This window comes from Nelumbo lutea, chromosome 4 (assembly GCF_056320005.1).
Source record: "Nelumbo lutea isolate HS-2025 chromosome 4, American lotus-T2T, whole genome shotgun sequence".
In the NCBI taxonomy this organism is placed as follows: Eukaryota; Viridiplantae; Streptophyta; class Magnoliopsida; order Proteales; family Nelumbonaceae; genus Nelumbo; species Nelumbo lutea.
In genome coordinates, this window is record NC_142687.1 from 99528512 (window position 1) to 99541258 (window position 12747).

Genomic DNA, 12747 nt, shown 5'->3' on the forward strand with positions numbered 1-12747 from the left:
TTTGAGTTAATCAGAGAATAGTAACTCTTATTTGCATCTAAACTTGGGTTAGCATGTTTTCTGCCATCAAGTTTAAAATAATGAAGTCTGCCCATTAATCTATGGGGTTGGGCCACTAATCAAATAATAGTGATGGAAGGGGCACTGTAGGATACCTACAAGGTTTCTACCAATAACAATGAGAGAAAGCCTGTTTTATTTATTTATTTTTTTTTTTGTATCAAAGCCACTGAATTAATGAGAAAGCGGACTCTCTTAATAATGGATTCAAATTACACCGCTCTTGCTTCAAAGACATGACCATTCTCTCCTAGCACACTTGTCTCCAACCAGTGAATGGATTTCGGTATTGGATAAGTTCAGGCATATTTAGCAATATGAAAGTGCAAGATTAAATTCTATTAACAAGGTGGTTGATTTTGGTAAACAACAATAATACTGATTATAATTTTTTACAGAAAGTGACAATCAAGCAAATGAGTTTACAAGGCATCTTAAGAAGAAAGATAAAAGAGAGATTGAACAAGAATCTCTTGTATTTAAGAAATAAGGTGAGGATGTTTGAGTTAGAGTGGAAACTAAATTTTTATTAGAGTGGAAACAACAGTTGACATTTGTAGGGGAGCATGAGGCAAAAGAGAAGGTAAGGAGCAGGACAATTGTTTATACCTCTGTCAATGAGTTGCCTAGTTGGTTTTTTATTCGGTGGTAGGGAGTCTTGTTTTCGTTATGTTGTTATCAACCATGGATTCCTAATTAGAAAACAACGGTTTCGTATAACTCCACTTTCACAAGCAGAGTAGCAGTCTTTGTTCATTCATGTAAACTAAAACATGAACGTTATACACCCATGTCTAAACCCAAGGTGGTTTTCAAAGCAAAAATGGTTTTCTGATTGAGACTTACCATTAGCGGCCAAGATTCTGACACCCAAGAATAACCAAGTTGTTGGATGTTTGATGAAAATAATGGGTCGCTCATGCTTTCTAGTAGTTCTTCTTATTTTAACTGTTCTGTCTTTCTCATTTTCCCAAGGTTTTACCTTGTTTTACTACTAAACTAATTCTTCTCTTGTTCTCGTTGTCTAAACGTTTTTTTCTTTCTGTTCTTCTTTTCTCTGGTTCTATCATAAATTCTGTTCTCGATTTCTAGGGTTTCTAAAACCAGAAGTTCTTATTTTCCTTACAGTTTCTGTTATCATGTTAAATCCAAGCAAAAATATAAAAGTGTGAAGAAGTTCTTACCGTATGTGGGATAGTAACAATGGTGGCTAGCAGAGTAACGATAGTGATGGGAAAGATCACCGGCGACAATTGATTAGAAGAATGTCAATGAGCTTGAAGGAGAGAAATAGCAGCACCAATAACGGGAGGATAGAAGCGGAAGAAACCTTGAGCATTTTACCATGGGTATTTTTGACAAATTAATTTTGAGCATTCACTCCGCTCGAAAAAGTAAACTTTACCAAGCGGGAAAAGAGTAACACTTCCTCGGATGAGTGGGGAAAAACAAATTTATCGTGGGTTCCATTTAAATTTTGAAGAAGAATGTGGGAGAATTGGTCAATGAAAAAACGAACGAGGCCTAAGTGAAATTGGACCAAATAAACCCATATACACCCTAATTATGTATTACTTTAAATATCTCCCTACAAGCAAAACATACAACTAGTAGGGAGATATTGGTGTAAATGGCTGTATGAACGTAGTCCTCATATGTAAACTAACTTTATTAAGAAAAAAAACCTATTTTATTATTAATAAATAGACATTTATTAATAAATATCTATTACACGGTGTAATAGATATTTTATACAGTGGACTGCAGTGCAAAAATCCCTAAAATAAATAGATATTTGTTTTATTATTAATAAATAAGTTGGGACCGAATCGGATTGGCGCAATCCATTTTCGATCCAGTTGTAAACGGGTCGAATTCAGATCACCTTCCAAATTCCAACTCGTTGCAGCACTAACACTCTAATAACAGAAGTCAGAATGCCTGGTGAAGTGTCCCACCAGTCAAATTGAACTCACGTCCCTACATCCATCGTCCCACCATCTTGCCACGTGTCAAGACCAGTCTTCTTCCAAGCATTTGTCTTCGAGACCAATCACAGAGCTAGAAAGAAAACAAATGGCGTTGGCGATGCTGGTAGACCAATAGCAAATCCAGAAACAGAGAAGTAGGGGAGGAAATAGAAAACAAACGGCGACGACGGTAGCTTGCTGACTTTACAAGTAGAAAACAGACGGCGATGGCAGCTGAGTTTTGCAAAAACCGCTCGTTGACGTGAAAATCTCGCATTTATTTATTTGAGAAATTGCTTGAGAAAGTAAAGATTTCTCTTTTTCAGCTGCGATTCGTTTCGGAGGTTTCTGAGAAAAAAAAAAAACTTTAGAGTTTTGTAGAGGTTAGTGCCTTATTGGTGGTGTTCTTCAGTAATGCCTAACTCGGAGATTGGAGAGAATGGTCCAAGAAGGAGATGGGGTTGGATCATTGGAGCTGTGATAGCCGTCTTGCTTGCTACAGCAGCAACGTCCAGAAGCGCTCCGAAGATCTCACTGTTTGGCCGGAATAACAAGGAGTGCAAGTGTGCGGTACGTCCTCCATATCGTTCTTTCTTCGTTTCTAATCATTTGCTTTTTATACCTCATTTTGTTTTGTTGATTGAATTTTGCATTTTGCATGTTATTTTTGGTTTCCTTGCCGTTTTATTTTAAAAGATTTTTAGAGTTGGACCAGTTGGTAGTGATGGTTTTTATTGATTAGTGGGTGATGGAGAATTTGATATAAGATTTGGTCTTTTCAACCTATTTATTATTTTCCTTCGCATTCATAGTGGAAAACTTCTATGAAAATTATTGATGTTTTTCAATAAGATGCTTTCTTTCTCTCTTTGTTTCCATCGGGTGGTGTATGCTTTGTTGATTTCAATATGTGAAACTCGTATCATCAATTTAATATTGTGTTTTTTTTCTTCTTTTTTTAAATTTCCCGTAATTTTTTATATGTCAGAATAAGGGTGATGTCGAAGTCAGCATATTGTGACACTGAGATTGATATAGGATTTTTTTTAACTATCTATTGATGTATTTGGATTTACGTGTGATTTATGGATTGGATGTTCCTCTGATTTTTTTTTTTCTAGAATTTTGACGTTTTTCCCCCATGAAATTTATGCAGGAATCGCGGAAGTACACTGGCATTGTGGAGGATTGTTGCTGCGACTATGAGAATGTAGATAATGTTAATAAGGACGTTTTACATCCCTTGTTACAAGAGATTGTCACAACCCCTTTTTTCCGATATTTCAAGGTCTCAATTACTTGATCCACCAATATCTGGTCTTTATTTACATCTCATGCTCCATTATTCGATTCTTACATTTGAAGTTATTGTTTTGTTTCTGTTAAATTCTTTTTTCTTGACTAGTTTTTCGTCATATTCCCCCTCACAATGTTACAAACAGATAAATTATATCAATAAATGCCCAATGCCTTAAGTATATGTTATAGAATAAGTCATTAGAGATCAGAGATGGATAGCTTGTATAAATCATGTATTTGTCATTTCGAAAAAATGATATTTGGGAAGTATATTCAGTAACTTTATACTGCCTTGGCATGCTTTATGATTGAGTGGCATGCCAGCTCACCCCAAAAGGTGTTTTAGTTATAGAGTGACTATACCATTGGGGATTCATCCTGTTTGTTTCACCTTATGGTAGTTTTCTAGAAAGAGTGGAGCTGTGGAGGTTATATTCTGGTACAGATGGTAAATGTTATGATTTTCCACAAGTAGGAACTTGGTTCTAGGCTTCTTTTGATGATAAAATGAAAAAAGAAAGGTGGAGAAAAAGGAAAATGAAGAGGGGATCAACAGAATCTTAGTGTAAGGAAACATAAAGGGTTGTGGTCTCATTAGCTACCATTGTAATGGTTTCCTCTCCCTTCATGAAGTGAATAAGTGGAGGATGATGTTCATTTGTACACACAAGTATGTCTGTTCCTTTACAACACTGAAGGATGGATCTTGATATCTTAAGTAGGATTTAGGTCTTATATTTTAGTTAGCATTGCTAGCATAGCCAAATGCATGGAAAAACCAGTTAAAACTTAAAAGTTGAGTTTGAAATGTTACTATTGGTTGCTTGCACAAGGTATGTGCTAACAATAGCTTAGATAACATTTTTTTTTTTATCAATAACAGAAACTTTTATTAAGACTTCATTGAACTTGGGCTCAGCCAATACAAAAGTCTAGAAACTTCACTTGATATGAAGTACGTTTTTGAGTTGCAAGAATGTTTACATACTCAGATATTGTGGTTATTAGGCTTCTATGACCTTTAATGTTGCCTTCCATACAGAGGGAGAATCAAGATTTCCTTCTGTCTCAATGGGGTGCCAGAAGCACATTTCCTACATTGAAATCACTCCATATATTTTCCTTTTTATAACTACTCAGAATTATCGTTATTATACATGTGATACTGATGGAGAAAGTCAGTGCTCTTTCTATGCATGCCTATTGTCATCTATTGGAACAAGCATCAATAGAAAAAAAATCTAAAACTGATGTGTTGTATATGTGAACACATTATAGTTGTGGTATTTTATCCCTACTGATAAGTGCATCAAATTATGCATATATAGTCAAACAGAATATCTTTATTTGATATATGTACTCTTTTTCATGAGAGCATGAATAAGCACAGTTAACTATATCCAAGTGTATAGAGGGAACAACCCAAGAAGCATTCTTAAAATCTTTGTATGTCAGAAAGTATATATCCACATTCTGAATCTAAAGATATTGCATTATTTTCTCCTAATTTTTATTTATCTCATTTAGTTTTTTAAGACGATTTCATGCAATAGATAGGCTTTTATGATTTCTGACTGTAGTCTGGTTTATTTATTCTCTGATAGGCTAAATTGTGGTGTGACTGCCCTTTCTGGCCTGATGATGGCATGTGCCGTTTGCGGGATTGCAGTGTCTGTGAATGCCCAGAAAATGAGTTTCCTGAACCATTTAAAAAGCCTTCTCATCATGTGCTTTCATCTGATCATTTAATGTGTCAAGAGGGAAAACCACAGGCTATTGTTGATCGTACCTTAGATACCAAAGCTTTCAGAGGTTGGATAGATATAGACAATCCATGGACAAATGATGATGAGACTGATAATGGTAATCCTTATGGCTTCTTATAGAATCTTGTGTGTCATTGTTGTTATAACCATCATAATAATCATCAAGGAAACCTGAATGTTAGTGACTGTAACTAGGACTGATGCATGGACCTCTTTCTTGTGTAAGTCTTAAGTAAGATATGATTTTAATTATGTTTGTAGATTTCAATGTTTTTGACTGCCCTTGTTATTGATAGAAACTTTGGCATTGATCAACTCAATATTCAAAGATTCTACCTTGGTGTCATAATCAACAATAGGACCGTCTTCAATCTTTTGTTATCTTAGTAGAAGAATGGTGTAAATTTTGTAGTTCTGCATGGTGGATAAAACTGAAGATTAACTGATTTCTTCTTTTATTTGAAGCTGAGCTGACATATGTAAATCTCCAGCTGAATCCTGAACGCTACACCGGTTATAGTGGACCATCAGCTAGGAGGATATGGGATGCTGTCTACACAGAGAACTGCCCAAAATGTGAGTATTTTCTTTGTATTCAGCTTTAAAGGAATTGGGGGTATTCAATTTTACTTTGAAAACCATATAAAATTCTATTTTCTGTCATTCATTTGATAGGCAGTATTTTTGCATTCTCACATAAATGTCTTGGTTTGTAACATTGTTCACAACAAGTCTAATATCCAATAAATTCTGCTACGCTATTTATCAAAAAACAAAAAGAGTACTGTTATGCTGGTGAAGTAGTTGTTTATCTTTCTTTCTTTCTTTCCTGTTTTTTAGTAGTTTGCTTTTTCTTATTCATTCCTTATTATATAGAATGAAAAGTCTATGCAGTAGACATACAGCTAGGGGTACAAGTTGGATTGCCTGATTTGAAGAATTTCAACTACATTTGGGCTCAGGTTCAATCTTGGGCCAACACTACCCATGTTGCACCCCTGAATGTGACACTGCACAAACAAGGGATTATTCTGCTGACAAGGTTATCAACAATAATTGCCCTCAAATATTGGCAGCTTGATGCTGTCAGATCTGATGGTCCTGATAACTGTATCCAAACTCAAGTAGATGATCCACTACTATTTCCCCTCTTGAAAGAATATGTGAAACCTTAATCATATCAAAATGGCACTAAAGTAGGCATTAGATGTTAGTGATGATATGTTGGACCAAACAAAGGGAAACTCCCTTGGAGCAGCCTACGTTTCTGCTACTGTGGTAGAAGAGTAAATTGCCTCATGTTCTGGAGAAACAATCCCATTAGCTAAACTTTGTCATTTTCATCTGTTCACCAAACCTTTCTACTTGGACCAAGACATAGGTAGGAGATTCTTGCTGCATACATTGATTTCACCATGGTTTTTAAAAACGAACCAGTGACCGAACTAGTCAGGGGTCCGGTTACTGGTTCGAATGGTCCGACCGTTCGACCCGAACGGCTGACCCGTTTTGACAAAAAAAATTTTTAAATTGGAAAACGGTCAAAACCATTCGAACGGTTAACCGGCCAGTTCAGCGGTTTGCTGACCAAAATCAATGGTTTTGGGGGAAAATGGAACCGGTCAGGTGACTGGTTCCCGGTTTTTCTGGTCCAGTCCGGTTTTGAAAACCATGGATTTCACTTATGTAAGAGCCTTCTTCTGAGCCACCTCTAATTGGCAATGTGAAATAAGCACCTCATGAGATATTTTTTTATGATGTTTTGGAGTTTTTTCTTCGTCTGCTCCATCCTTATGTTGAACCTGGCCTCTTCATCATGGACTTCCCATTTGGTGAACTTTAATTCCTTTTTAATGAGATTTTCTATTTATTGCAAAAGGAATACTTAGGGCCCGTTTGGTTCACGGGAATAAGGATCTGGAATTGGAATTGTAATGAGCCATTCCGGTTCCAACTGTTTGGTTGGGCAGAACCTGAATTCCATTCCCATTCTTGGTGGAATGGTATTCCCCCATTTGAGGGAATGGCCATTCCCTCCCCCTCTCTTTGGAATGAATTCTCGTTCCAGATGATTCCAATTCCTAATCTGATTCCTGTCTGAACCAAACAGACTATGGGAATAGATCATTCTGATTCCAATTCCAGCTGCAAACCGACCTGACCCTTAAATAACTCTCAGGGTCCGTTTGGTTCGCAGGCCAGAATAGTAATCAAAATCCTTTGGAATCAGAATCAGAATGGTCTATTCCCATTGTCTTTTTGGTTCAGACAGGAATGTGAATGGGAATTGAAATCAGCAGAAATGGGATTTCATTCCCAACGAGGGGGTGGCAAGGGAATGGCCATTCCCTCAAATGGGGGAATGCCATTCCAGCAGGAATGGGATTCCGATTCCAGACCCCTATTCCCACTAACCGAACAGGACCTCAGAGGTTTCACATTAGGTCTGTATGGCTATCTATGTCACTGTATAAAATCTATAGGCCTGCATATCCCACAGTTCACAAAGAAGCGTTGATGCTTTTGTCCTAACACAACAGAAGCATCAGTCATCTATGATTCTATGTTGATGTTCTTACTCAAATATCAACATGTGGCTAGTCTATCATTCTATCATTTCTCAATACCAAACAAAGCTTTGAATTTTGGATATACTAGGAATTTTACATGCAGTGGCTAGAAAACTAAAATGTGTTCATTCCATATTTTGCCTTCCCTCTCCGGTCAAATGAGTTTGCCTTTCTATATCTGGTCAAATGAATTGCTAATTTCAAGAAGGATCCATAGATAGGTCCTCTCCAAGTAATATTCACCTTGGTGGATTGGTATAGCAATGATAGAGTGGTGGTAAAACCAGTCAATGATCCTATTGAATAGGTGAGTATTTTCTTAATTGGCCATGTCAATGTAATCTGCTATCCCTTGTTCAATATCAAATTCTCTTGTTTGATTCTCAGGAACTAGATGTATAAGAGACTTCTCTCACACCCACTTTCTAGTCCAAAATTTAGTCAAGGTTCCTGATTGAAGTTCCCTGCAGACCTTCCAACAAGTCTGGATGCTTAAGCACACCTTTCAGTTTCTGAATGTACTACTTGAATGTTGAAGCCTTATATTTTTCAGGACTTGCAGGATCTTCCAACCTAGGTTTGAGTCTCAAGGTCCACTAGCATCAAATGCAGGTCTGTTCTCTCTAAACACTAAAACCCCCTTTAGGGTCCTGAGAATTTATTCAGCCTGTCCAGGTTAATATGACAAGTGACCAGAAAAATCTCTACGATCTTGTCCAAAGTTATAGAGCTAGTGCTTGGCAAGCTGTACCTCACCATGATATACTGTAGTATTGCTGATGAAACGGACTTCATAAGCAAAACTATTCCTGCTGAGATTAACAGCTTCTTCCTGCTGAGATTAACAGCTTCTCCCTGCTGTTCTTGTTTCCTTTTATGTACTTATTCCAAAATTGGCTAAAAAGTGTGTTTTCTAAATCCTTCTTGTACCATTAATACTCAAAGATATTTCCTAGTTTATTGGTCTCTTTTAACTTCCAACCATTGACTGTGGACTCAATTGTGCAGTAGTGCCCATTATTGGGAACAATGTTGTCAGACTTGGATCAGACCATACAGTTCAACTGTATGGACTGTGACCCGGTAATATTTCTGAGTTTTAGAAAGATCAATTTTCAAATTTCTGAAAAACCATTTAAACATCTATTGACGTGGGCAGTTCCCTGAACATTAAATGATTATTACTGACATGTCCAATTTTTGAAGAACTGCTGGGGTCAAAATTTGAGAATTATGTATAAAAATGGCATTGTAATGTTTTGAACCCAAATGTTCTATTTGTAAGTTAAAGCTCAGTCTACTAGGCCATAAGCCTATTTGTTTATAAAACCATCTATATATCTTACATGTTAAATATATATAATTCTTTTTGTTGTTAAAACACAATTTGGGTGATTTGAACAGAGTCCACATACATGAAAATATGGACCCTGACCATTCAGCTACGATTATGATTAATTATTTATATATTTTAGTGTGATGCAATGAGCCATTGGATTGATCCAGTGGCAAGGCTGTTCAATCCATGACCCAGTCGCATTTCTAGGTTTGCAAACAATCCTAACCAGACATTGCTTCAGAATTAGTTCCTTTACATTGCTGATTTCCCCCTATAAACCTTGGTTCTTTATAAAGCACAAGGGAATTTTTTTAGCCCTTTATTGATAAGAAAAATAGCCCTTGAGTGGTAACTGGTTAGTTGACTTTATAAACTCTTTTATTGTCAAGTGTTAATTTTTCTGGCATTTTTCTTTCTATTGTTCTCACAAATAGTAGTTTTTATTTCACTATACTTGGATTTAAGCCCCTTGACAAGTTTGGCTCAGCCATCTTTCTCTTAATATCATGCAGACCCGTCTGGAGAGTTTTGTCCAGAAAAGAGAGTGCTATACAAGTTGATTTCTGGACTTCACTCCTCCATTTCAATTCACATAGCTGCTGAATATCTCCTTGATGAAGCTACCAATCAGGTTTTCATTTCCTCTCTTATCCTGCAGTATTTTATCTCTTTTAAGGAGTGAATGTTTCCATAATGGTTACAAAATTTGTTTCTTTTACATACACTTGTATCACCAATCACTTGTTTCAGGCTGTTCAGTTGCTTCAACACTTCTCAGATTTGTTGTTACTTGGAAAATCATATGTGTCTGTGTATTATCAAAATTTTCACATTATTTCTATTTTCTTCCAAACATAAAGCTCACAGTTATCCATAAAAAATTCACAGTATATAACCCATTTTATTTTAACAATCCATTTCTTTAGATAGTCCAGTCATTATTATTTGCTTGATGTGATCTTTAGGTAATCCTCTGATGAATAATCTGAATTACTGAATTATCAATTATGCATGTAGTATGGCCACATATTTTGTACTGAGCATGGATTCCACAGTATATCCTTCCAAAATACTGCAGTTTAAGTTATAACTAAATTTGGCATTTTGTATTCTGTTTTTGTGCTTCAACTTCAGTGGGGTCAAAATCTTGAGATGATGTATGACCGGGTGTTAAGATATCCAGAGCGTGTCAGAAACCTGTACTTCACTTTTCTCTTTGTTCTCCGTGCTGTAACAAAAGTGAGTTTCAACACTTCTTCCATGTTTTGAGAGATATAGAGAAATATTACGGAATGTCATAGATTCTACCTATAAATTGAGATTTATCCTGACATCACCCTATAATCTTCTGTCTTTTAGGCAGCAGATTACTTGGAACAAGCTGAATATGACACTGGCAACCCTGAAGAGGACCTGAAAACACGGTCTTTACTAAAGCAGCTGCTTTATAATCCAAAATTAGAAGCTGCATGCCCTTTACCATTTGATGAAGCCAAGTTATGGCAAGACCAAAGTGGATCGGAGCTGAAGCAGCAGATTCAGAAGCAATTCAGAAACATTAGGTTTACATCTGAACTTTGTTTCATACTCAATTACTGGGCACTCCTTAATAAAAGTAAAGGCAATTGCACTATTGTTCGTGCTCTTTAAGGCCAAATTCTGTTATGTCACTGCAGCTTTGAATCCTGCAGTGACAAAGGTTCGCCTCCATGTTGAGAGCTGAGGTGGAAGATCTAGACCTTCTATCTGATTGCATAACATCCTTGTCAAAAATAGCTCTGTACATCACCTGTTTTGTCTGTGTAAACACGCAAGGACAGTGGGGTTGGGGGGGAGAAATGCTTCGTCCATTGGTCATCAAGTTAGGTGAAAATTTAGGAGAGAAAAAGATACGGAATCATTGTTTTAATGCATTTATTAGATAAAACTATTATTCTCAATGCCAATATGAAAATTGTCTTTTTTTTTCTATTATAGTTTGATATTGTTTTGCCCATCCACTCTTTTATCCATCTCATTTGCATTTAATTGGTCATGCTATTTCATTTAACAATATTTACCCTGTAGTTAATAACCAAATCTATATACTGCAGTGCATTGATGGATTGCATAGGGTGTGAAAAATGTCGGCTTTGGGGAAAGCTTCAGGTTCTTGGTGTAGGAACTGCATTGAAGATTCTCTTCTCTGTTGACAAATTAAACCAGCCCGTAAGTTGTTGCCTAATCGTAACATTAGCTTCAAAACATAGTTCTTAATTATTTCTCCTAAAAGATGCTGCTTCTGTGTTGATGGAATTATGTCAAATTAGTTATAGCTAGGCTGCTTCTTGTATTGTTGGCATGGAATATCTTGAACATGCACGCTGGTAAAAAAGAAAATCTTGAACATACACCTGACATTTAACACAAATAGTGGATGAAGTACCTTCCTATTATTCTAACTTCTGTGTCTTCTATGTTGCCCGTTGGCCTTTCAGCTCCAGTTACAACGGAATGAAGTAATTGCTCTGGTAAACCTACTCAATCGACTCTCAGAATCTGTCAAATTTGTACATGAAATGGGGCCTGCAGCAGAAAAGATAATGGAAGGACAGGTTTCTGCGCCATCTACCCCAAGCAGCACATGGCAAAGAATAGTGGCCTTTGTACACAAACAATAAATGTAGGAAAGGGATGTTTTAGCATTTGAAGAGTAGGTTGTTGTCAGTGGTATACAATGCTTGTGTAGAGCATTCAATGTAGGAAAAGGGATGTAAGAGGCCTTGTATGTGTTGGATGCTAAAACCTCCAAGACCATGTCATATGCGTGACATTTCATGCTTGTATCAATAAAGCCCATTACCCAATGTTAATGCCTTAATGGTATACAATGCTTTTACCAATAAAATGCTTGAAGTTTAATGTTTCAGTTGCAGGTATTGTCGTTTGAAATGAATAACTTATTGGGTCACGATGAGAGACCTGGGGCATATCAGATCCGTTAAGAAAATTCGACCGATCCGATTCTGATATGGATCCGTCGGATTTTTTAAAAGCATGATTAGAATCCGAATTCGAATGTATTATCGGATATCCGATTCAATTAGAATTATATTTATATTATGTAATATAAATAATATATTATATTATTTACGTAACATAATAATTTATTATAATATACAATATATAAATAATATAATATATAATATTTCATAATTAATGGATCTGATCGGGTCACAGTGGATCGGATCAGCCAATATCTTAATTCGATCTATTAAGTTAATGGATCGGCTTTTTCGATACAATCTGATTTGTTAGGACCAAGAAGGATATCTAAATCATAGTTTTCAAGGCGCCAAGGTGAGAGTAGTTGTAGTTGTAGAAAATGTGTACTTGTAGTAGTAATAGAAAATGTGTTAATTAGACAAAATTTTAAGTTCTTCCTAATTAGTTCAGGTTTTAAAGTCTTTGGGAGTTCGATACAACATTTAGCAATGTTTATATTGATTAAACCCTAACAAATAAGAAAATAGTAAAAAGAAATTAGTATATAAACACAAAATGAATATTTTAGTTTAATAATGCCTACTTTATAATTATAATGTCAAAAAATAAAGAATAAAAAAGTATTTTATAATACATAGTACAAAACTGTTTGGCGATTCGGCGATGCGAGTCTCAAAGTGCACCTTGTCGCCTTGACAATTATGATCCGAATCCGCCTCTTAATGGATTGGTATTGGATCCAAATCCGATCTGATCAA

General features: G+C 36.1%; 1 protein-coding gene across 1 annotated transcript; it reads left to right on the plus strand.

Annotated features, from left to right (window-relative positions):
- Positions 1–1994: 1994 nt before the first annotated feature.
- On the plus strand, positions 1995–11912 carry LOC148862168 (endoplasmic reticulum oxidoreductin-1-like). The gene is made up of 9 exons (XM_088981921.1): positions 1995–2600; positions 3187–3318; positions 4934–5192; positions 5561–5671; positions 9517–9635; positions 10139–10243; positions 10364–10566; positions 11098–11212; positions 11482–11912. Exons 1-9 carry the CDS (start codon positions 2445–2447, stop codon positions 11662–11664), a joined length of 1383 nt encoding a protein of 460 aa, XP_088838047.1. The 5' UTR covers positions 1995–2444; the 3' UTR covers positions 11665–11912.
- The last annotated feature ends 835 nt before the right edge of the window (positions 11913–12747 follow it).